Raw genomic sequence first — 24,517 nt, 5'->3', positions numbered from 1 at the left:
CACCCATCACAACAACAAACCAATACTAATGTGCCGTTCTGACTAGGGCTGGGCCGAGTATTATTGTTCAAACATTCTTTTGTTTGTTTTTGAAATAGGTTAAAGTCAGTAAGGATGCATTAAACGGATTAAAAGTGACAGTAAAGATATTAATAATGTTACAAAAGATTTCTGTTTTAAATAAATGCTGTTCTTTTGAACTTTCGATTTATCAAAGTATCGTGAAAAATAAAATGCATCACAGTTTCCACAAAAATATGAAGCAGCACAACTGTTTTCAACATTGATTATAATAAAAGCCCCTTATTTGACAAATGAATTCATAAAATAACAAAGTAATTGCTGTATTTCTCATTGGATTATTTTTCTAAATACTTATTAAATTGGTTACAAAAACCAAAAACTAATGTTTTATTTAAATCATTGTAGTATTTAAGTTATGCAGCGTCTTGTCTGACAAAAAAAAGCTTTTGTTGTAAATTTGTAATATTAGTATCAGTTGATTTTTAAATAATAAAAATGTAGTTATTTGTAGTAAATCATACAAAAAAATAATCCAGAAAAATAAAATAAAATGGAAAACATGAAGAAAAAAAAAACTACTGAATCTTGTTTACAACATCAGAAATGATTGATTGATGATTTATGATCAAATTGATGATTTGATCACAGGAATAAATTATATTTTACAACATATTGACATAGAAAAAACTAATTTTAAATTGTAAAAAAAATATTTCACAATATTACTTCGATTTTACTGTATTTTTCTCAAATACAAAATTAATTTTGCTGAGCAGAAGAGACTTTTCAAACATCTAAAAAAAAAAAATAATTATTAGAGCATGCATTTGCTTTTATTTGTCTAAAAGTGTTTTTACCCTGATTAAAACCTCTTGAATGATTATTGCTCTATAAAATGGCAGATTTCTTTTTCTTGATCTGTAAACTAGTCTATTATGCAAAGCATTCTCCGGAAGGCACAGCTCACTGCGGTCACAGGAAGTGTTGTCACAGATGCCCTTTAAAAAGAGGAACAGATGAGAACAGGAGGAACCCAGGAGTGAAAATGATCAACCCTGATAATGTTCCCAAAGGTTGAACTTTCTGACAGAAGCCAGTCACTTCGGCTGTTTTTCATGACCTCACCGTCGCCTTTCAGACTCGTCTCGACTGGAGGTGGAATTAGTTCCTGACATGTCGAGTTAAATGAGGCTGACCGAGATGTTCCCTTTCAAGGGGCGTATGCTTATATTTTTTGATGAGTTATTGACAGACAGTTATGCAAACTGTTGGCGTGCTGCGATATGCAAGGGCTTGTCGAAATCAGCCCTTGGATCAAACTGACTGAATTACGACAGAAATAAATTAATAATGTATTTGTCAACGTGGTTGTACATTGTATTGTATTATTGTTATTTTATTATTATTATGTAAGGAATATCATAAAAAAACTATTATTTGGGTTAAGGTTAGCAGCACCTTATTTGACTAATAATAAATAAATATGCAATGTTATATTGTTTTGTTAAAGTGTTATATTTTTATTTGACTACATTTTAAAAGATTAGTTACATTTTTTACATTTTATGATTTTAGTATTGCTGAGAGAAGTAATTATTATTATTATTATTATTATTATTGTCATACAACCAAAGTATTTTGTTTTAATTTCTATTGAATACAAGCACCATATTTATAAAAAAAAATAAAGATAATTAAATTAAAAAATGCAATGTTTTGCTTTAATTATATTTTTGTTTTCCGAATTAAAGGGGTGGTTGATTGCGATTTCACTTTTTTTAACGTTAGTTTGTAATGTTGCAGTTTGAGCATAAACGATATCTGCAAAGTTGCAACGCTGAAAGATCAATGCAAACAAGATATCGTCTTTTACAATTCTAGCAGTTTAATGCCTACAAAAATGACTGGTAAGGGACTACAACAAGCTTCTTCCTGGGTCACGAACCCAGATAAACCCCACCCCCAGGAACATGTGACAAAGGGGGCGGGGCCATATTGTGCTACTTTAGAGAAGAGGAAGAGAAAACTAGGGGTGCACATAAAAATCTGTGCATATATAAATCGCGATTCTGTCTTCTAACGACAAATTGTTCCATTTATTCATTGCTTTTTTTCTAAGGAATATAATGCAATTAAAAAAATTTAAAAAATGCAATTTTTTTATATTTTCATTTGATTTTAAAAGAATGATTACAAAGGTTTATGAAATCGTTTAATCAGATACGGTATTTGATGATAAATGTGTAAAACACAATCTACAAAAACATAAAATGGAAAACAAACAAAGTTATGATTGCATTGATTCTCAAGGCCTAAAACAAACACATGCAATTCCCGATTGAATGAAATTAATATTGTGATAAATCTTGATATCAGATGATATGGAGGAAGGATATGAGGATGTTGTCATGTCAGTAATATGGGTGGATCTTCTGTCTTCAGACTAATCGCATGTGGAGCCGTCATGCGTCCCTACGTGGAGGCCAACATTTCCCATAAATCCCACACCACCATCAAGTACTTCCTGAAGATGTGGAGCAGCGTGAGCGACACGCTCATCTTCATCTTCCTGGGAGTGTCGACGGTTGCCGGGCCGCACGAGTGGAACTGGATCTTCGTGGGGGCGACCCTCTTTTTCTGTTTGGTGGCACGTGTTCTGGGTGAGTGAGGCTTTGTGGTTATTATTCACTAGACTTCATTAGAAGTATAACTCAGAAAGTCTCTCTCCTGTATCTGGGGTGTCAGTGCGATTGTGTGTATTTACATCATAGGTTCAGGGAAGGTCCATCATCTCCAAGTAGTTCCTTGCGATATGATACATTTATATATAAAATATAAATACTATACAAACATATAATAAAAGTGCATATATCAAATAATTTTTACTGTATTTTTAATTTGCATTTCATTTTCATTCTATATATATATATATATATATATATATATATATATATATATATATATATATATATATATATATATATATATATATATATATATATATATATATATATATATTATTATTATTATTATATACACATACATACATACAGCTGTGGGGCGAAAATTAAGAGAACGCTTGTAAAAATTCACAGTTTCTCTGTTTTATATATATATATATATATATATATATATATATATATATATATATATATATATATGTATATATAAATTTTTAAGTAAATGTAAAATCAAAATATGATCAAATAAAATCTTTTAAAAAAATAAAATAATATTAAATAATATTTACACTTTTTGTTGTATAATACATTACTTCAAAAATTAAATATTTGCAAAAATATAATAAATATACCATAATAAACTAATTAAATATATATTTTTTTAATCATAATGTGGGAAAGAAATTAAGAGATCACTTGAAAATTCTCAGTTTCTCAGTTTTATATATAAAAATAAATTAATAAACTTTTTTATTATTATTATTATTATTATTATTATTATTATTATTATTATTATTATTTGTAGCGGTGTGTACAAATATATGAATTAATTAAATAATTTGATGTAAAATATAATTTTTTTTGATCAAAATCGTAAAAAAAAAAAAATCAAATATAATATATACACTTTTATTGTATATGGGTTCAGAGAAGGTAAAACAAATTATTAATAAAAAAATTTTAACTAATACAAAAGGTACAAAAATAAAATATTTGCTAAAAATTGCAAAAATATATTAAATTTAAATGAAAATAAGTATTATAAAATGTTAAAATAAATATACTATATACACTTTTAGTGAAAAGTGAAAAAGTGTACATTGTTGATTTGTATTGAATTGTTGTTATTTAAGTTAATTGTGTATATAGATATATGAAGGTCCATCATCGTTAAGTAGTTTTAATTATGATGAACTGTGATTTGATTTTAATAACTTTGATTTTAGAGACTTCTGTTCACCTAATGAAAGAAGCGGTTGTATTCTTCGGTTCTCTCAGTGCTTGTGTTTATTGAAATGTTTTGTTTTATCCAAAGGTGTAATCGGCTTGACCTTCGTGATCAACAAGTTCAGGATCGTCAAACTCACGTCTAAGGACCAGTTCATCATCGCTTACGGCGGTCTGAGAGGAGCGATCGCCTTCTCCCTGGTCTATCTGCTGAGCTGTGATCACTTCCCCAGGAAGAACATGTTCCTCACCGCCATCATCACGGTCATCTTCTTCACCGTGTTTGTGCAGGTCAGTGTCCGGCTCCTCACATCCAGCACAGGGAGGATTTCCCTTCAGATGAATCACCATCAGATGCTTTCTGTGTTTTCTGCATTGAGTGTAGCTGAGTGATTCTTTGTGATATGATACACGCTCATTTTATACGTTTTTAATGATTTTATAAAAATATTTTTACGTCTAGAAAATGTTACAATATTTTATATATGTATAAAATATAGAATAGAAATAAACACACACACACACACATATATATATATATATATATATTAGTGCTGTCAAAATTAGCGCGTTAACGCATTCGATTAATTTGAAATATTTAACGCGTTAAAAAAAAATAACGCAATTAACGCGGTTGCAGTTTTTTTTATTTCCAGTTGTGGCCTATGTGTGTTCAACGTGCAAAGAAATATGGATAAGACCAAGGAAGGACTTTTAGACGGAAAGTTTCAGTATAAAACTCTTCAGTCTGCCACAAGAAACCTTACTCTTCATTTAGTCTGCCACAAGAAACAGCAACATTAAAATCATGAACTCAAATGTCATTGTTTAAAAAAAACAAAAAAAACAATGACTGTAACAGTGTGTAAATCAGACCTTTCTGTAACGCTAACGTTAATAAGCTTAAAGGAAAATAACGAAATAATTGTGTAGCGGAGTATTTTTTGTACACAGTGCCGCGAACTGTCAATCACTCCTGTACGCGTGCATCACTGTCCTCCTCACAGCTGCAGCAACTTGCGCTCTCTCTCTTCATCAAGCTTTAAAACAAAAAGGGGACAAAAAGATCATGTTGTCTTTGTGCATAGGCTATAGATTAATTACATAAATGAATATCTAAATTTGTGCCTTGCCGTCTACGGTATTTTTTTAGAACTTAGAAAAAAGATGCTGCATCCAATGAACAGCCAGCGGGGGCTGCAGGACGACTCAACCTCCGCAGACAGTTTTTAATGTTTATCAGACAATAATTTTGCTTTAGTATAACTCACAACGAGTTTCACACACCTTCTCCGGCCACGTTGAGTTGTTGACACTTAACAGTGGGAAAAGCGACACATGCGCTATTCACTTGTATAACTTAAGGGTGAATGGGTAATGTAGTTTCTGCTCTGGGTGGGATGAATTAGGAAGCTTGCATTGTGAAGGGCGCTCTGAATATCGGCAGTGCAGGTAAAAGATTAAAACCTCTATTAAAACAGATGTCCAAATGAGCGTACCGGTACGCTACAAGCACGTTCTGGGCGCACGGAGAGGTGGCGGTACGCTCAAGAGCTATATTTGGAAGTGGCGGTGCGTACAGGCCCACTTAAAGCACTGGCAATGACTATACTTTGGAATTTTTTTGCAGTCCACTTAGAATTCAACATGGAAATCATTTTTGTTTTTTATTGGCATTGATTGTTTTGAAATTCAAATGATACTTACATGCCTGTGTTTTTATTTCTGTAATAAATATGGCTTTCAAGCCAACAGTTAATTTGGAGGATATTGATGGTTTATTGCAGGTATGTTGTTTACATGAGAAAATCTGTGTTACAAGTTAAACAAAAATTCCAATAAACAATCATATTTTGAATTTAAATAGTTTCTTTGTCTTGAGTTTACATTAATTATTTACATTTTACATTTACATATCCAAAAAGTTTCCGTCTTTTAATTGCGATTAATCGCGATTAATCGCGATTAATTTTAAAAAATTGTGCGATTAATTAGTTAATTTTTTTTAATCGATTGACAGCACTAATATATATATATATATATATATATATATATATATATATATATATATATATATATATATATATATATATATATATATATAGAAACCTAAAATGAAATGCAAATTAAAAGTACAGTAAAAATTATTTGCTATAATATATGCACTTTTATTATAATAAAATTGTATTTATATATATATATATATATATATATATATATATATATATGCAGGCTTGGGAGGGTTACTTTAAAAATGTATTCCGGTACAGTAACTAATTACTTGATAATAAAAAGTATTCCGTAACGTAATCCAAGTACCACAATATGAAAGTAATGTAACTGATTACTTTTGGATTACTTTGGATTACTTCAAGGTCAAATATTATTTTTTTAAAACAACAACATTTATTAATTAAGAAATTCACAGCACGGAATTAATATATATGTAAAGGACTATACAGACATCTAGTGCATGGTATTGGTATTACAGATTATTTTTTTTATTTTGAAGAAAATATAATTAGAAAGAATTTTAAGGAAATGTTTCTTCAACAGGAAAATAGAGAATACAAATTCATTTTTTCCCCAAGCAAATATAATAAGAACACAATTTTTTGACAATGGAAAATGTTTCTTCAACAGGAAAATAGAGAATACAAATATATATATTTTTTTATCTTTGCAAATATAAAACAAATTTTTAAAAGTGCAAATGCTTCTTTAGGTTGGATGTCGAATCCTTCGATGAAGAAAGTGTTTTCTTTGCTGGCACAGTTTGCACTGTTCAACGTTGTTTGCAATTTCTTCTTTTTAAACAAAATAGGAGCGGAATCTCCATGAAAAGAACGCGTTTTTGCAGCAGTGAATCAATCTGCGTCTGAGGAGATTGTAGACAGCTGTTATTTGCGCATGCACCAGCGGGTGGCACACGTGACTCGCGTGAGTCATTAATCAAGCTGCGCTTAATATAGTGTTATTATGCCAAAACACTGATTTATTTAGTTTTAAATAAAACCATTGTAATCCTGAAAGTATTCCCCCTTTTTTCAAAATGTAACTATAATCTGATTACTACGTTTTTTGACGTAACTGTAACGGATTACAGTTACTGGATTTTTGTATCCTGATTACGTAACGCCGTTACATGTGTTCCGTTACTCCCCAACCCTGTATATATGTGTGTGTGTGTGTGTGTGTATAAATGTATGTATGTATGTATGTCGTTTTAAGATAGATAAAACTAAAAAGAATTAAGAATAAAAGTAAAAAAAATCTATAATTTACGTATATGTGCGCACACACACACACACACACACACACACATATATAATAAAAATAAATACATGCACTTTTTATTGTGTATAGTGTTTATATATATATATATATATATATATATATATATATATATATATATGTATGTATGTATGTGTGTAATATAATGAAATAAATAAATTTATTTAATATAAAATATATAATTTATTTTGTATAAATATAAATTGATGTATACAATTTATAAAATTATAAAAAGGATGTGTCTGAATAATATTGTGAGGAAAAATAATGATTATATCGGCATAACTCAAGATCTGATTAGGTGAAGATTTGCCTAATCCTGCAAAATGAGTTTGACAATGCAAATCAATTAAATTCTGTGTAAAGATTTCAACTACGATGAAACGCCAATCCTAATGTTAATGTTTCTGCTGAAAACATCTCTTTGAGAGAGCTGCGGGAACCCTGATGCCTCTCACAAATGCATGAGCTGCTGAAAATGGTGAAAGTGACCCTCTTGGTCTCTGTTTTGAATGACTGATATCGTAACAAGAGTCTTTCTGCGTTGTGCTACGAGAGAGCAGAACCAGCGTAGAGTCTGTTTACAATACACAGACATGATCAGATCCAGATCTCCACAGGTTTACTGATGTTTTAGTGTGTCCGAGTGCTTTAGCGTTGTGCTAAACTGTTCTGCAGATCTGGTGTACTGTAAATCTCGCCGCTCTCAAATAGTTTTAATTCACCCTTCCACAAATTAAAGCCGTAACTTTATTTTATTTTATTTTTTATTTTATTTTATTTTTTATTTTATTTTATTTTTTATTTTATTTTATTTTATTTTATTTTATTTTATTTTATTTTTATGTATTTATTTTTTTATTTAATATATATATTTGTTTTTTTATTATAATGCAGTGGAAAATGTATTGTATAATTATAATAATTTATAATATTGTAATATTAATTATGCAGAATTAAATTTAAAGCATTGGCTTTCATGCAATTTTATTTTTAACTCTCTGTGGACAATGCATATAAGAGAATATCAGGTCTTTTTTTTCTATCTTTTGTTTTATTTTATTTTGCGATGCGGTTCTGTCTAATACAGTGACTTTCATACAGTCTTGGGTGCATTATTTGGGGTCTCTGCAACACTCTGTGAACTCGCTGCATAGAGTTTGTGCTGTTCACAGGAAGTGGGATGTGGAGACCGTCTGCAGTGTCAGATGTGATGGTGCGTTTGCTATTGCTGCATGCGGTGTAGCTTGATCTCTGCCGGCATCTGGCCTTAAGGAAAAGCCCTCTTCGATAGTGTAACAAACGCTGTCACAGCATCAGTGCTCAGAATACTGTAGTACGAGCGACGAGGACACGTTATGAATTACAGCTCAGGACAGGAGGTGCTACCCATGTTTGTTTTCATGAAAAGTGAGTTCATCCCATAGGTGTAATGGTTTTTATTCTGTAGAAACTGTATATTCTATGGCCCTTCACCAACCCTACACCTAACCCTAACCCTCACAGGAAACTTTGTGCATTTTTACTTTCTCAAAAAAACTCATTCTGTATGATTTATAAGTGTTTTGAAAAATGGGGACATGGGTTATGTCCTCATAAGTCACCCTCTCCTTGTAATACCTGTGTCATACCCATGTCATTATACAGAGTTGTGTCCTGATATGACACACACAATACACCGGACATGGTACTTACACACACACACACACACACACACACACACACAAACCGTGTTACAATGCATAGTTTGATTTAATTTTATGCAGTGCAATGCAATTATATCTAATGCATTGATTGATCTGCTTTAGAAGTCTCTGAGAAATATTCAGCTGGACAGTTTTGCTATATACATTTTTTATTTCATTTCATTATATTATGCTATTTTAATTATTTTATATTTTATGTTAGTATTTTATTAAATTATATCTAATTCAGTGGCAGATGTGTTTTTAGAATTATTTGAGAATTGCTGTTCGACAGTAGTGCTATTGTATTGATTTGTATTTTATTATATTATTGTGCTATTTTATATTATTTTATGTGCTTATATTTCTAATGCGGTGACAAATCTGTTTTAGAAGTCTGAGGAATATATTTAAATGGAAAATTTGGCTATTTAATAATTATATTATTTCATTCTGATGTGCCATTTTAATTTTATACTATTTTATGCAATTATATCTAATTCTGTGGCAGATGTGTTTTTAGAATTCTTTGAGAAATGCTTTGTTTGAAAATAGTGCTACTTTATTGATTTGAATTGTATTATTTTAATAGTGCTACTATTTGAGCTTTTATTTTTTTTTAAGCAGAGCAATGCAGTTTCTAATGCAATGACTTCCATGCAATTTTAGGTTTACCTGTTTGGGTCCACTGTCATAGTTTTGCATTTCAATAGGATAGCACTCATCGATTTGTCTCCTCTCTTTGTTCTGGCAGGGCATGACCATTCGTCCTCTGGTGGACCTCCTGGCGGTGAAGAAGAAGCAGGAAACGAAGCGATCTATTAATGAAGAGATTCACACACAGGTTCTGCTCCTCTCTGAGTTTCTCCCATCTCTGATTCAGGAATATTTGATGCTTTCTGGATATTCTGCATGTCTCGAAGTGATTAGATTAGACAGTCCTGATCATAATAAAGCCGGGCTGGGTTAGAGGAGATAATTATGATAAGTGAATTATTATATGTATTGTCATTACATCCAGTGCTACTGGAGACGAGTGTTTGAGTGCCACCTGCTGGTCACAAACTGGTACAATCACAGTTTTTCAGAAGATAAATACTGCTTTATATATTTAGAATCACAGGTATCAAAACATTTCAAGACCAAGTGTCCAAATGAATCCCTTAAAATCTGCCTAGAATGTTTCCAGGTCATATTTTAACACAAACCCACAGGTTAACAATAATGAATTTGATTTTGCATAAAGAAAACGATGCTGATTTTTAACCCACGATGATTTTTGCATGGTGACGTTTATTTTATTTTATTTTTCAAGTATGCACCATAATGCATAAAAAAAAAAATTAATTGCAAACATTTGTAAACGTTGTAGTATTTACTGGTTGAATTAAAAACTCATTTAAAAAAAGATTAAAATGGTAAATGCATTCAGGACAATAGGGCTGGGAAAATAAATCAATGCATCGCGAATCGAGAAATGATTCAGCATTGATTCTGCAATTTTTCCCGAATGCATCGCGATTTTTTCTTGAATCGATTCTGAGCTTAGTTTTGAACAGCAGAGGGCGCTGCATGCTTTAGAAACACCCGTACTCTGCTCGTTTGCAAATCCGTACACACACTTGCACCTAAAATAATCATTCATTAATCTATTAATCTACAGCACATCTATTGTCATCTTGTTGATTTTAGTTTTTGGATCATCTGCTAACCGGCATCGAGGACATCTGCGGACATTACGGACACCATCACTGGAAGGACAAGTACGGATAAGTCTGGTCTTGACGATTTCGATGCGATATGTATTTTGATGATGGGTTTTTGAAACCAGATTAGTTTAGTTGGTTGAGTGCACAGATCTTTTCCTGCTGCTGCAACAGAGAAAGTGAGATTTAGGATCAAATTTAGGTCAGAGATGGAGAACGCATGGTTATATTCTACATCCATTTCAGACAAAGCGTCAGTGTTTCTCTGCCACTGATGACGCAAGAGGAAGGGTTTTGTCAAATGGATAAAAGATGAGCATGATTTTATGAGAGCTTCACCTCTTCTGCTCCTTTCCAGGCTGAACCGGTTCAATAAGAAGTACGTGAAGAAGTGCCTGATAGCAGGCGAGCGCTCCAAAGAACCACAGCTGATCGCTTTCTACCACAAGATGGAGATGAAGCAGGCCATCGAGCTGGTGGAGAGCGGCGGAGGATCCAAGCTGCCCTCGGCCATGCCGTCCACCGTCTCCATGCAGTGAGTGTTTCCAATCACGCTTGATTTGGGCTAGAATTGATGGAACGTAGACAGAATTTAAGGAATGTGCATTGAATTTAAGGAGCGATTATAGCATGTTTGGGATGAATGAAGAATGTGTGGAGCTAATGTGTTTTTATAGGAAGAATTTTTGATGGACTTTGGAATGTGTATGGAATGCATATAGAGTCTGGAATGTGTAAAGAATTTCGAGCACGTGGAATATATGCAATTTGTGTGGGATGTGTAAGGATTTTAGGGAACGAGTGGAATGTGTGCAATTTATGGAATGCGTATGGAAGGTTTAAGGAATGTATATAATGCATGCAGAATGGATGCAATTTAAGAATTGCATATAGAATTTGGAATTTGTAAGGAGTTTAGAGAAGAGTGGAATGTGTGCAATTTATGGAATGCTTATAGAATGTGGAATGTATGGAAGGTGTAAGGAATTTATATAATGCATGCAGAATGTATGCAATTTATTGAATGCATATAATGTATGAATTGTGTAAGGAATTCGGAGAATATGCGGAATTTGTACAATTTATGGAAGGTTTAAGGAATTAATATAATGCATGCAGAATTAATGAATTTTTTTTAATTGCATATAGAATTTGGAATGTGTAAGGAATTTAGAGAAGAGTGGAATGTGTGCAATTTATGGAATGCATATAGAATGTGGAATGTATGGAAGGTGTAAGGAATTTATATAATGCATGCAGAATGTATGCAATTTATTGAATGCATATAATGTATGAATTGTGTAAGGAATTCGGAGAATATGCGGAATTTGTACAATTTATGGAAGGTTTAAGGAATTAATATAATGCATGCAGAATTAATGAATTTTTTTTAATTGCATATAGAATTTGGAATGTGTAAGGAATTTAGAGAAGAGTGGAATGTGTGCAATTTATGGAATGCATATAGAATGTGGAATGTATGGAAGGTGTTTTATGGAAGGAATTTATATAATGCATGCAGAATGTATGCAATTTATTGAATGCATATAATGCATGGATTGTGTAAGGAATTCAGAGAATATGCAGAATTTGTACAATTTATGGAATGCATATAGACTTTATGGAATGTTTAAGGAATTTATATAATGCATGTACAATTAATTAAATTTATGAATTGCATATACTGTAGAATGTGGAATGTGTAAGGAATTTAGAGAATGAGTGCAATGAGTACAATTTATAGAATGCATATAGAATTTATGGAATGTATAAGGAATTTATTTAATGCATGCGGAATGAATGCAATTGATTGAATGCATATAATATATGGATTGTGTAATGAATTCAGAGAATATGCAGAATGTGTACAATTTATGGAATGCATGTGGAAGGTGGAAGGAATTTATATAATGCATGTGGAATTAATGAAATTTATTAATTGCATATAGAATGTGGAATGTGTAAGTAATTTAGAGAATATGTGGAATGTGTACAGTTTATGGAATGCATATAGAATGTGGAATGTTTAAGGAATTTATTTAATGCATGTAGAATATATAAAATTTTATTGAATGCATATATGTGTATGGCATGAGTAAGGAATTTAGAGAATGAGTTGAATGTGTTCAAATTATGGAATGCATATAAAATGGGGAAGGTGTAAAGAATTTGTAAAATGCATGTGGAATTTCTAGAATATGTATAACTTGTGGAACGCATGGAATTTAGGTAGAATATGTGTAATTTTTGCAATGTGTATGGACTTTAGAGAATGCACAGAGAGTGTGTGAAATGCATATAGAGTCTGGAAGGTCTAGGGAATGTATACAATGCACGTGGAAAGTATGCAATTTATGTGGAAGGTGGAAGGAATTTATATAATGCATGGAGAATGTGTGGAATTTCGAGAATGTTTGTAACGAGGAATAAATGGAATGTGTATAGAATCTTTGGAATTTGTGGATTGGAAGCCTTTGTTCTCGGATACTCAGTTTATATTTTCGATCCCCAATGTTTTCCAGGAATATCCAGCCCAAGAGGTCCTCTCAGGAGCGTGCGCTGCCGCAGCTCTCCAAGGCTCGTGAGGAAGAGATCAGGAAGATCCTGCGCACAAACCTGCAGAAGACACGCCAGAGAGTGAGCGCTCGCCACTTCCTGTTCTCTCTATTTCCTTCAGTCGTGTGATTGATGCGGATCAAGCCAGACTCAGACTCTCTTGTGTGTTTTCAGCTCTACTCGTACAACAGACACACGCTGATCGCTGATCCGTATGAGGACGGCTGGAACGAGATGCTCATCAGACGGAAGAAAATGAAGGATCTGGAAAAGAAGGTTTGATACGACCAGATTATCAGTATCTAGAAGCTATCCATTGCCTAATTCATTCATGCACTTTATACAATACAGAGGAAAAATCAATCTCAGTTGACTGCTACTTGACACTGAGTCTTGAAAGATAGAATGCACTTTATTAATCCTAACCAAATGTCACCGTACTTTCATCATATCGCAGATGAACAATTACCTCACTGTTCCCGCTCCACCATCTGATTCTCCGTCCGTCGCTCGAGCTCGACTGACTTCAGGTGAGGCGGCGCTTTATTCTGCTGCATCTTCAGCTCTTTCCTCTCAGTCAATGTGCAGTCAATTGACAATCATGCATGTTGAGTTATTGAGTTATTGCACAGCGCCCTCTAGTGATTCACCAGATTTCAACTCTTTGCCGATTTCCTTACAAGTTGTTAGGACAGTAAAATTGCTGTAAATGGAGATTAACCATTAAGAAATCAATCAACATGGCAAAAAGTTCATGAGAGCTTCATACTTTGGTTCACAGTAGTAAAAATAACTGTAGTACTTTGGCATGAGTTATAATTACCATGGTGCGTTTCTGTAATGGCTATCATATGTTTAAAGGGCAATTACAGACCAGTAAAATTTCATGAAAAAATATAATTATATACAGTATATATACACTTTTCTAACAAAAATCTAACCCCATATTTATGCCTTTTTTTCTTGTTTGAAGCACAAGCCTCATTAAGTTAAAAAAATAATCTGTTAAATTCAACTAATTTTAAAAAAATCAATATATTTTTATATTATGCATATTATTTTATTATATGTACACTTTTTAATTAAATTGATATTTGAGTAACAGAGTTATATTTTACTAATGTTTATCTACTATAATAATATTTATACATTTTTATTATCTTTTTATATTTTAATTTTAGTTTGATTTCAGTATTTCCTAGTAAAAAATATTTAAATGTAAAAAAATTGACAAGCAGTAAGCTTACAGTTCTTATTTTAAATCTTCTAACCCCATATTGATGAATAGTTTTTTTTTTTTGCATAAACCTCTTTAAATTTTATTCGAATTTTACTTGCAACAAAACAAAAAAACTATATGCAATTGAAGTAAAAAGTAAAATTCTTTATATCTTTTATACATTGTAAATTATAAAATAAATCACACTTTTTAAGTAAATTTATCTTTGAATTATTATTTACATATTGTAATATTTTTTAATTAGCTTTTAATTTTATATTTTCAGTTTTCAAGTTTTAATGTTTTGTAATTTTTATTAGTTTTCTATTTTATATATTTATTTTTATTTCAGTAGTTTTATTACTTTAACCAAGGCAACATTTCTAATTTCCGTCTAATATTTATCGTGTATTTGATCTCAGCTTTATTTGAAGTTAACTCCGGAGTTAAGAACTGATTGTCTGTGTAGTCTCTGTTCAGTTCCTGACCGCTTCCCTCCCACAGACCCTCAAGTAAGAGGCCTCAAGTCCGCCACAAAAAACATCCCCAGCATTAAAGTGGACTTCGTCTCACCGCAGAACCCAGAGTCCTTCAGCGTGGAGGATGAGTTCAGACAGAAGGGAAGCCAGCCGAAGGAGAGCAAGGAGGACGACTGCGGCCTGACCATGAAAGTCCCCTCTCCTGAGAAACAGAAGAAGGACAAGACTCCTGACGAGGAGCCGCAGCAGCGGTTAATGCGCTGTCTGAGTGACCCGGGCCCCGCAGCCGAAGAGGAAGACGAGGACGACCCCTTCCTCCCCTGAGAGAGCAGCCGTCTGTCCTCAGGAGGATCATTAACTGCTATAACACAAGACAGATATATATCATCTGTAGCAAGCCAAAACGAGAACGTCAGGAAAACCAACCAAAATAAAGGAGCGATCAAAAAAAGCCTTTTACTATTTTTTCTGCTTGTCATTGTTCTTATCATGTGAAGCCTAAAAACTGTCCTCACCGAGCGACGAGGGATCGAGCTCCGTCAAATGTCCGGTTCGGAAGCAAATGTTCCCTTTCCGGCATTTGCTATGGAATAATAATATTCCACACGAGAGGAACAGATCTATGCATAACCAAACAGTCGCTCTGTTTGAAGTCGCTCTCAGGTGAAACTCTTCTCTTGTTGTTTTCATAAGCATCGATGCATTTCTAGTTCATGATGCTTTTGTATTGATTCACATGAATTGCCTTTGTGCCGAGTGCATCACTAGTTGTGTTTTACCTCTGGGGAATTAGACTCAGGAGCAATATGACACCGGTCACATTATGGCCTTTCTTATATTTATTATACAGATGGTGCATGTCTACAATGGTTTATTATTTCATCCCTCACACATAGAGGACCATTCAAGGCATGCTCTGTTTGCAGTGCACATAACAAACCTGAGAAACAACTATTTACTTATTGTGATTGCACAAGAGATTTACACATGTAAAGACTTTATTTTATACCAAAAAGGTTGATTGGTTGTGATTGTGTTTCCTGTTTTCTTTTTGCTTGTACTTTATATCAAAGAACATTTAGGTCTAATCTTAAGTTCCCTTTGCACTCGAGCGCTTTGGTGACCACTCGGAAAAACATCTGGACCGATGAATTAATAAACCTTGGTTTAAAGGGATAGTTCATGCAGAAATTACAGAATTATGTCTTTTTTTAACTCCCCTTTATTTCATTCCATATGCTATTTTGTGCATGGAAAGATAAATGTTGATCTTCACGCAGCTCTTTTCTTTAAAATCTCATTGTGGCTCTATCTGTTGATTTCCAAAAAAAGCATCATAAATGTATCCAAACTGTATCCAAACATTATATTCCAATTCTTCTGAAGTCATGCAATTATGAAAGCCCATTTCTGCCACAAAAAGTAATGGTAAATCATAATTATGGCATAGAGCCTCTAAATATGAGATAGTGGATCATAATTGTGGCATAGACCTCTAAATATGAGATAGTGGATCATGACTGTCTCTAAATATGAGATAGTGGATCATACATGTGGCCTAGAACCTCTAAATATGAGATAGTAGATCATAATTGTGGCCTAGAACCTCTAAATATGAGATAGTACATCATAATTGTGGCCTAGAACCTCTAAATATGAGATAGTGGATCATACATGTGGCCTAGAACCTCTAAATATGAGATAGTAGATCATAATTGTGGCCTAGAACCTCTAAATATGAGATAGTACATCATAATTGTGGCCTAGAACCTCTAAATATGAGATAGTGGATCATACATGTGGCCTAGAACCTCTAAATATGAGATAGTGGATCATACATGTTGCCTAGAACCTCTAAATATCAGTAGTGGATCATGACTGTCTCTAAATATGAGATAGTAGATCATAATTGTGGCCTAGAACCTCTAAATATGAGAGAGTACATCATAATTGTGGCCTAGAACCTCTAAATATGAGATAGTGGATCATACATGTGGCCTAGAACCTCTAAATATGAGATAGTGGATCATAATTGTGGCCTAGAACCTCTAAATATGAGATAGTGGATCATGACTGTGGCCTAGAACCTCTAAATATGAGATAGTGGATCATGACTGTGGCCTAGAACCTCTAAATATGAGATAGTAAATCATAATTATGGCACAGAACCTCTAAATATGAGATAGTAGATCATAATTGTGGCACAGAACCTCTAAATATGAGATAGTGGATCATGATTGTGGCCTAGAACCTCTAAATATGAGATAGTAGATCATAATTGTGGCACAGAACCTCTAAATATGAGATAGTAGATCATAATTGTGGCACAGAACCTCTAAATATGAGATAGTAGATCATAATTGTGGCACAGAACCTCTAAATATGAGATAGTAGATCATAATTGTGGCACAGAACCTCTAAATATGAGATAGTAGATCATAATTGTGAGGACAGTCATAAATATGAGATAGTACCTAATGTTTTGACTATTTAAATCATAATCAAAATTATGAGATAAAAACTCATGATCATAAGTCGAAATATGAGATACTAATAATTATGATATGAAAATATAATTATGACACAGAAATCAAAATATAAGGTAGCAAGTCTTAATTAGTTAAAAGTAAATGACAACTATGAGATAAAAATAAATAATGAGAAAGTCATAAATTGTCAATCAAAATGAGATGGTCATTATGAGATAAGCCATAACTGGCATAAAACATCAAAATATGAGATACTAAGTCCGAATTATGACATACTAAGACAAATATATGATAAAAACTATTACAATGTCACAATTATGAGATAAAAAGTCGAAATTGACCAAGTTGAAATTATGAGATAAAAATGCAAAAAAAATCGGATTTAACAGAATAAGTCAAAATCATTACATAGGTGAAATTATGGCACATAAAGTCAAAAATAAATGATTGCATGCAGTTAGTCATAATTATGAGATATAAAAGTGGAATTTACAACAAAAGGTCAAAATTATGAGATAAAGCCCAAATTTATATACAAAGTTTATGCAAAAATTATGATATAAAAGTGATTATAATGTGCCATATTTATTATTATTTATTTATTTTATTGTTTTTGTGGCTTTCTATCTCATAACCTTGACTTTGGGTATAATTATGACTTTTGACTTACATAATTTTTTTTTTTTTTAAGGTGAATAAATTAAAGCGTATATCGTTTTTGGGTGAATTATTCCTTTAATACCCTTTAGATTAATATTTTCCTGAAACCCTTTCACCATGTAGATCTGCATTCACACACACACACACACACACACAATTTTACTGCCAGTGTGATGTAAACATGAGTTCAGGTTTGGGAATGTTGTTTCGTGTTGCATGACCACCAAAAATTGTGATTGCATCCCTAAAGAACTATCTATAGTCTGCAGTATGAATTATCTGAATTATTCCCTTTAAAGCCTTTGCACCTCGAGTATCAGAAACCTGGCTTTTGATTCTCCTGCACAACCATTAAGATCCTGCTCTGGAGAATCAAGAATAAATCTAAATCAGGAAGTCTTTTGCATGCACAGAGAGTAGATTAGTCTTTTAAATATGAGATTTGTTGAAATCAGAGCTATATATTTTACATGTGAGAACTCTAAATGTCCGTAGATGTCTGTATTCTGCTGTGAAGCATTTGACTTTTGCCTTTGAGAAGAGAGGGCGTCTTCTCTACTGCCTTCTCATCAGATTCGTCACAGCTTTAGCTGAAGTTTCATGCTCTTGAGCGGACGCGAGGGTTTGTGCATGAGCTGGTTTTCGTCTCATCTGTCCTGCTGTGTTTGACGAATGTTCACAGCCGTCAGAAAGCGATGTAGACGCGGAGCAGAGGACCACGTTGCCTTCGATGTACTGCAGTATTCACATCAATGAAGAAGAGAGCTGGAAACATTTAAAAATTAGGAATTCTGTCATTATTTACTCAACCTATTTTGTTTTAAACCCGTGTGCTGTTATTTTTCAGTGGAATTTTGAAAAATGAAATTGCTTTGAAAAAAATGCTTTGTGTTGTACGGATTTTTTTTTTTTTTTTTTTTTAATTTTCATAGTTTTTTGTTGTTTTGGTCATTGTTGTAGGCTATTATATGTATCTATACTTAATTATAATGATGAAATAAAATGTTTAATTTTATTATATTTTATTTAATATTAGTTAATGTTTAGTTTTAAGTTTTTAGTTTTGTTCGGTCAGTTTTTTGTTTTTTGAAAAATATATATATTTTACAAAAAAAAAAAAAAAATATATATATATATATATAAGAATGACCAAAAAAAATTATATATATTTTTTTGGTCATTCTTATTTTTATTTTTTTTGTAATGTGTATATGCGTATGTATGTATATATGTATATATATATATGTGTATATATATATATTATAAGTTATTATTAATTTTATTTTAGTTTTTGTTATTTTAGTACATCACATTAAAATTATTTAAATGATACATGATATGTATAGCTGAAATATATAAAAGAAAATTCAGATAATGTTTACTTGTTTATGTTTTTTTAAGAGTTTTTGCACTATTTATAGTTTTCTTTAATGTTATTTTAGTATATCAGGTAAAAAAAAAAAAAAAAACGTTGCCAAAATAAAATAAGTTTACATATATAAAGATAAAATATATAACAAGTAAACATTATCTTGCTCTCATATGCTGTGTGTGTATATATATATATATATAATTTTTATTATAATATTATACGTGTTTTTTTCAGTTCATGTTTAATGGTTTTAGTTTAATTAACCAACTTGTAATGACATGAGGGTAATTAAATAATGACAGAATATACATTTTTAAATTAAGATTATTTTTAAAATCCTCCTTATTTTTGACATATCTGAATGCCAATGATCTACCATCTTCTGATGTTTCTTGGGTTTGTTTTAATGGTTTTCCATGTTTTTAATAACTCTGCCTGCTTGCATATATTATCAGCATTCTGTTTGTCCTTTTTTTTTTATTTATTTTTATTTTTTTATTATTGCTTGCTGGTTGATAAACATTTGGTTGATAAACATTGTGTAATTTTTCTAATCATATTCACCATAAAGCCTCTTTATTTGGACATCGTGCACTTGATGTTTGCTTTTCTTGCTTTCATTTTTACAATGTTTATCATAAAGTTGATGGATGACTCTGTGTTTACATGATTTAGTCTGTTTTTGTGCATGTGTTTACTTGAAACTGCTGTGTGTGATCATGCAGAGGCAGATTCAGATGCATCATGTCTGTAATAATGAAAGCTATTTACTGTTTCATCCGGTTTGATAATTCATGTTCTCGTCTCACGCTTTAATAACCTGAGCTCATTTTCTTCTGATGTGTGACGAAGGGACTCGAATGCACACTAAAGACTGAACAAACCTGTTGCTCTCTGAAATATGTTGAGCGATGCTTATAGCTTTCACATGATAATAATCTTCAAGCGGTTTGTAATGACTTGTTCTATCAACATTCAGCTGTTTGTATTTTCACCTCTGTTTGGTTTGCACAAAAATGACACTCTTTACCTGCAACTTTTGCTTAGGTTTCAGTGTCTTTTCTCAGTTTTGCTGTTGCATTATTGATTATTGATTATCCTTAAGAACTGTAACTGAAACTCTAAATGAAATGACTTTATGAAACGATTTACTAAAGTGTGCATCAGTTATTTATTTTACCCAACGACACCAAATACAAGTCAAAAGAACAATCGGTTAATTTGTGCTTATCTTACATTATAGTATTTTGCTTCAAAACACAGATTTAAGAGTCAGATTGAAGCAGATCTATATTTTCTTAAATAGCAATAATTACTACAGTAAATGCACACAATGAACCTCTATGTTTAATAATAGAAAGTGATTTTATACGGGTCGACTTGTAAGGGCCAAATATCATGAGAGCTGAGTTTGCTTGAATGTTATTAATCTGTCATATTATCTATTCATGTTCTTTCTGACTGGTTTAATTCATGCCATTTGATTAAGTGCATCATATTTGCAGTAAAATGTTTATTTTATATACACACACACACACACACAAATATCTTAATAAAAGATTTGAGATAAATGTACAAATCTGCAATGTCAAAGTTTATCAAGAGTGTAGCACTACAAGGATTCACTGTTTCTGTCGAGTCGCTTTTGCATTCTGGGAACTAACATTTAGCCATCAAAGATACAAGAATAAAGGTTAAATGTGCTAAAAGCATCTGTTCTGTCTTTTGTGTGAATGTGAGGTTGATTTGATGCACTGAGATGCGAATGCACGACTCGACCAGCAGAGGACGCTGTTTGTCAGGTATGGAAATCAATAGAGTTAAAAACAGACCTGAAACTCTTGATCTAATGTCAATTTCAACAACTTATCAGTGAAAGGAGGTGTTTAACCTTTTGGGAAATGTATCTCATCAGCCTCAAACTCACTATTTCATGAGCTTTGTTTTCTCTTTATTTTATACAGTTTATTATATATATATTTTTGTATTGTTTTTGAAATGCAGTTTTATACACTTGATTTGTTCTTGCAATAAAGATCAGAGAAACGTGACAAATAAATAAAATTCATGGAAATGCGAGCCAGTTAGGGTAACAGGGTTGTAAAGCCTTTCAGTCAGGACTTACTCCAATGTTGATATTTAATTATTGATAACTATATAAGAAAAATATTTTATCTTTTCCCTAAATATTTGTGTTTTATAAAAAGCAATCAACACTACAATTTGCATTTAAAAATAAATAAATAAAAACTGTTATGAGATTATTTACTTACTTTCCCCATGTTTAAAATTAAAAATTAAAGTAAAAAAAAAAAAAAAAAATATATATATATATATATATATATATATATATATATATATATATATAGTTATATATAGTTATATATAGTTATATATAGTTATATAAATATATATAGTTCCATTAAATAAATATTGATATGTATGATTTAAGTCGAGAAAATCAAGACCAGTTTTATGGAAAGTACGGTCTTTTTTTATTTATTTTTTTTACCTGCAATTCTATTAAGATACATTTTTATGCTTTACAATAATATACTAAAAACAAAACCTAATGGTTTTAATTTCAAAGAAACATTGGATTGTGCATCTAATGCAGCTAAACACATTACAACTACTCTACAGTTCGACTAATCTCTGTTTTATCATTTCACATTTTTATTAAAGACAGTGAACCCCAAAATAAATCCCCCAGACTCATGCATCTCTGTGACATTCATAACCCTGATGTGTTTCTGAGAAGTTCAGCAGTGCTTCTGGCCACGTTAGCGTTTATTTATTCTTGTTTGGATGCTGTTAAATTGCTGTGACTCAGCGGCTTGTCATCTCATCTTCTCTAGTGAAGCACACAACCCAAACCCGATGTGCCTTCTCAGATTAATGTGATTTATTTGCATCAAGATATGCCTATTTGGCCCAGATTGTTCTTGAGTGCTGAGATAAGTGTCTCTCTATGATATTTAGATCTTATTACTGAGTTATTCAAACGATGAATCAGACCGTTACTAAAATGAGAGACTGCATATAGAGAGTATTTTATGCCTCATATTGAGCATTTGGGAAACATTTTCAATTCATGCACAGAGAGAAACCCTTTGGTTAATTTCAGTGTTTTATAGGAATAGTTCACCTAAAAATGAAAATGTGTTCACCCCTCAGGCCATGCAAGATTAGGATGAGTTTGTTTCTTCATCAGATTTGGAGAAATGTAGCATTCATTGCATCACTTGCTCTGCAGTGAATGGGTGCCGTCAGAATGAGAGTCTTATAAAAACATCACAATAATCCACAGCACTCCAATCCATCAGTTAACATCTGGAGAAGACAAATGCTGCATGTTAGGACTCTCATTCTGACGGCACCCATTCACTGCAGAGGGTCCATTAGTGATGCAATGCTACATTTCTCCACATCTTGCATGGTGTGATAGTGAATACATTTTCAGCATTTTTTCTTCTTTTTTATGGCATGCACTATTCCTTTAAGTGTCTAATTAGCATCACTTTCTGAGTTTGAGCCTTGTTATTGTTTTTTTTTTCTTCCACTGTCTACCAAACACTTTTCATTCATAACTGATTTGTGCATATGAAAAAGTTCAGAAAGTGAAGATCTACCGTCTCCAAAATATCATATTTGCAATCACAGCATCATGTGATTGTGCTGAGGTTTTGTAGAGCAGGTCATTTACTCTTATGCATATTCTTCTGAATTAAACACCTGTGCTGGAAATAAGCTTCGTTTTCCCATTAGGAATGGCCTGTAAACAGCCGCCCCGTGAGACCTGAACAATCAGCACTGAATGGAAATTTTCTGCTGCTGGTTGCACTATGCTTTTTTTTTTTTCTTGACCTTTCCTTTAACTAACTTTGTTTCTGCTGTGCTTGGTTGTTTTTTTCTTAATGATCAACACCTGATTAATCGAGACCATTCGTCTTGTTTTGTTGCAGGAAAACTGCTCTCCGTCTCTGTCCGGTTTGATTGGAAAATCTGTTGAATTTGTGTATTGATCGCTGCCTTGATTTGGTGTTGCTTATATGCTGTAAATTTGAGAAACACTTGCCTTAGCTAAACCAAGTCAAATCTAGACAAAGTGCCAGAGGAGTGATTAAAGATTGTAAAGGCCTTTCTCGCAACAAGCATTGCAATTGCTCAGACTTTAAGAACTTTTATACCTTTACGATTATAGTTTGATGAAGATGAAATATAAAGAACACAGTGCCGATCTGTGAACACTTCCTGAGTTTCGCTCGCTGTCATCTGATTGGGTGATAAGGCTTTGAAGGGAAGTTAGCAAAATGTATATCAGATGATTGACTCAAAACATCCTAAAGTAACCTGAGCAATGATGGTGGATGTCAAATCATGTAAGCTATGCTCTGCACCAGCCAATCAATGAGAACTGTATAATGCATCAAAAACATTTAAAATCACTTAATGCTAAACTGTTGAAATCACTTGACTCTGTAGCTTTGAGTTTATTTGCATACTGAATTATGAGTGTCATGCATCTGTTTAACCTGTTGGCATACCACCTGCGGTATAAAGTGTGTTTTGAGGGTTAACTTCATTACACACACACAAAAAAAAAAAAAAAAAATAATAATAATAATAATAATAATAATAACATGACATATTTTTGGAAAGCTGAGATTCTTGTGATTCCAATGATGCAAACCACTTCAATAAACAAACAACACATAAAAATGTTATAATTATAGAGAAACCCAAGCAACACACTGAATTAAACCTGAATTTTTTAGAAATAGCCTACTTAAATGTTGTTCGCTTAAATAATATAAAATAAATAAAACATTTATTGTATGAATGCAGATGAAATGTAATAATCTGTACAACAAACAAACTTTTCTTATGTAACCTAGCATAATAACGAAAACAAGTTTGCTATAAAATGAAATGTTCTGCGAACGAAGCATGTTTTATAATCGGTTTATGGAACGCAGATTTGCTAAAATGAATATTATTATTTATTTAATCGGTCGAACTGATACGCGTTTGCTGATCGCCATTAGAGTAAATCAACATTGTTAATATTTTCGCTAATAATAATTAACATTTTTAAGGTGAAAAAATGTGAAGAAAGAAACAT

The 24,517-nt window shown here is 32.2% G+C and overlaps 1 protein-coding gene and 1 long non-coding RNA gene across 8 annotated transcripts in view; one reads left to right on the top strand and one right to left on the bottom strand.

Moving 5' to 3' along the window:
- The window catches only part of LOC128030322 (sodium/hydrogen exchanger 1), a 39,998-nt gene extending 23,936 nt beyond the window's left edge, over window positions 1–16,062 (top strand). Inside the window, exons 4-12 of the mRNA XM_052617848.1 lie at window positions 2,467–2,684; window positions 4,021–4,223; window positions 9,666–9,755; window positions 10,604–10,674; window positions 10,976–11,152; window positions 13,140–13,254; window positions 13,348–13,449; window positions 13,631–13,703; window positions 14,897–16,062. Coding sequence (XP_052473808.1) covers window positions 2,467–2,684; window positions 4,021–4,223; window positions 9,666–9,755; window positions 10,604–10,674; window positions 10,976–11,152; window positions 13,140–13,254; window positions 13,348–13,449; window positions 13,631–13,703; window positions 14,897–15,195 — 1,348 coding nt within the window. The 3' untranslated portion in view covers window positions 15,196–16,062. The remainder of the gene's footprint in view (window positions 1–2,466; window positions 2,685–4,020; window positions 4,224–9,665; window positions 9,756–10,603; window positions 10,675–10,975; window positions 11,153–13,139; window positions 13,255–13,347; window positions 13,450–13,630; window positions 13,704–14,896) is intronic.
- Window positions 16,063–16,176: 114 nt separating this feature from the next.
- On the bottom strand, window positions 16,177–17,181 carry LOC128030324 (uncharacterized). 7 transcript variants are annotated; one of them, XR_008187872.1, is made up of 6 exons: window positions 17,082–17,181; window positions 16,877–16,999; window positions 16,724–16,794; window positions 16,560–16,682; window positions 16,437–16,518; window positions 16,177–16,324 (listed from the first exon to the last, which is right to left on the bottom strand). It is a non-coding gene; the product is annotated as an uncharacterized LOC128030324 (long non-coding RNA). The 7 variants fall into 7 exon arrangements; XR_008187875.1 differs by having other exon boundaries at window positions 16,560–16,641; XR_008187869.1 differs by lacking the exon at window positions 16,724–16,794 and having other exon boundaries at window positions 16,560–16,641.
- Window positions 17,182–24,517: the final 7,336 nt, after the last annotated feature.

The sequence above is a fragment of the Carassius gibelio genome, chromosome A16, assembly GCF_023724105.1.
Source record: "Carassius gibelio isolate Cgi1373 ecotype wild population from Czech Republic chromosome A16, carGib1.2-hapl.c, whole genome shotgun sequence".
NCBI classification, from domain to species: Eukaryota; Metazoa; Chordata; class Actinopteri; order Cypriniformes; family Cyprinidae; genus Carassius; species Carassius gibelio.
The sequence above is the reverse complement of the archived record's forward strand: the minus strand, read 5'-3'. Positions and strand labels throughout refer to the sequence as shown.